Below are 1,554 nucleotides of genomic sequence, written 5' to 3' on the forward strand. Positions count from 1 at the left end.
ACAGGAAAGTTACCGAGCACGCGCTCCGGGCCAGCGTGTCAGAGGTCCGAGTCGTGCCCTTAACCTCCTTATATTATCACTGTCTGATTTGTTATGTTTCATTTATACTTTGGCAGATTCCAGTCGAATCTATTTATAAACAATTCAATAATCTTGTTATTGATTTAATTAAATTAGTGTAATATTCAGGGCTTCGTAGGTCAGTGTAATAAAATACAGAAATAGGGTAGATAATATTTTTTTTATTAATTTACTCTTGTATGTTTTTTCACATTTCTGTGAATTCTTTGCAACGATAAAAATATTTATAACAATACGAACAGAATCATGTTCGATACAACATTTCTTAAACAATAATATTTACTCTTTAATATCACAAGTACACTTACAACCTAATTTTTTTAAAGCTTTCATGTTTGGACTTACGATCTATGATTTTAACTTAATGCTAATTGATTGTGAGATCTAAAGTTATGTTGATATCCTTGACACGTTTCACTAGTTTCTGGATGTTAGCGGACACATAGCGCGCGTGCGGCTCCGACGGTGCTGGAACAGATGTGACCGCGGAGCCGGGTCCGCCAGCTCCGGGCACTCTGCTTACCAGGGCCGCCACACTGCGGGGCTCTTGCTGAACGAGCTGGTGGTGCAGTCCAAGGGGGTAGCGGTGTGCATGTGTACTGGTGATGCGGGTGGTGATGGGCTGACGTAGCCGGAGGTCGAGCTGGTGGTGGACGGAGCAGGGCTGGGCGGGCTGGCCGGGGGAGTGTCAGCCGCAGCAGCAGCGCGCTGCATGTCGTTCAGGCGGTGTCCCAAGTGGGTCATGAGCTGAGTACCCAGCCTCACATCCACACCAGGAATTGAAGCCAAGCAGCGAGACACTTCGTTGGCAGCATGAGTGAATCCAGCACGGAAACGGTCAGCATCCACAGTGGGGTTCAGCGACAGGCGGCGCTGACGGCGAAGTTTGTGAAGATGGCGAACGGTCAATTCCAAAATATCGGCTTTCTCCAATTTTGCAACATTTTCTCCTTCAGACTGAAGAGCGCTGACCATCAACTCTTTGAGTTCGTCGAGGCAACGATTGATGCGAGCGCGCCTTTTGCGCTCAAGCATCGGCTTCATCACTTTGCGATATTGATAAGTACGCGAGACTGGCTGCGGGCCGTCGTCTGCGAGCGAATACGCGATCTCGTAAGACATGTTAGACATTTGTGTGTAGCGAGTGGAGGTGTGCGTTTGCGTTGAGCGTTGAACGCGGAATGCGGTACGTCCGCCTGGCGGGGGCTTATATAGGGAGCGGAGGGCGCGCGATCGTGGGAACGCACGGAGCCGTCGAGTTCCCACACGCGCCACCTGTGCGGAGCAGCTGCCGCCGGGGCGGGGAGCGCGGGGGGACACGCGCCGCGCCGCGCGTGCGCGCCGTAAACAATCGGCGGCGCGGGCGCACGCCGCGACGCCTGGCCCCGGTAATTGCCGGTGTTGCGGACGGATTCTATGTTAGCTGCTACTGACTAAGCTAGGCCGTTGTCACTGTTTAGAACTTGCCATTTA

General features: G+C 51.4%; 1 protein-coding gene across 1 annotated transcript; it reads right to left on the reverse strand.

Moving 5' to 3' along the window:
* Positions 1-222: 222 nt before the first annotated feature.
* Positions 223-1,275, reverse strand: LOC118272013 (enhancer of split mbeta protein-like). The gene has a single exon (XM_035588303.2). It carries the CDS (start codon positions 1,210-1,212, stop codon positions 601-603), a length of 612 nt encoding a protein of 203 aa, XP_035444196.1. The 5' UTR covers positions 1,213-1,275; the 3' UTR covers positions 223-600.
* Positions 1,276-1,554: the final 279 nt, after the last annotated feature.

The sequence above is a fragment of the Spodoptera frugiperda genome, chromosome 5, assembly GCF_023101765.2.
Source record: "Spodoptera frugiperda isolate SF20-4 chromosome 5, AGI-APGP_CSIRO_Sfru_2.0, whole genome shotgun sequence".
NCBI classification, from domain to species: Eukaryota; Metazoa; Arthropoda; class Insecta; order Lepidoptera; family Noctuidae; genus Spodoptera; species Spodoptera frugiperda.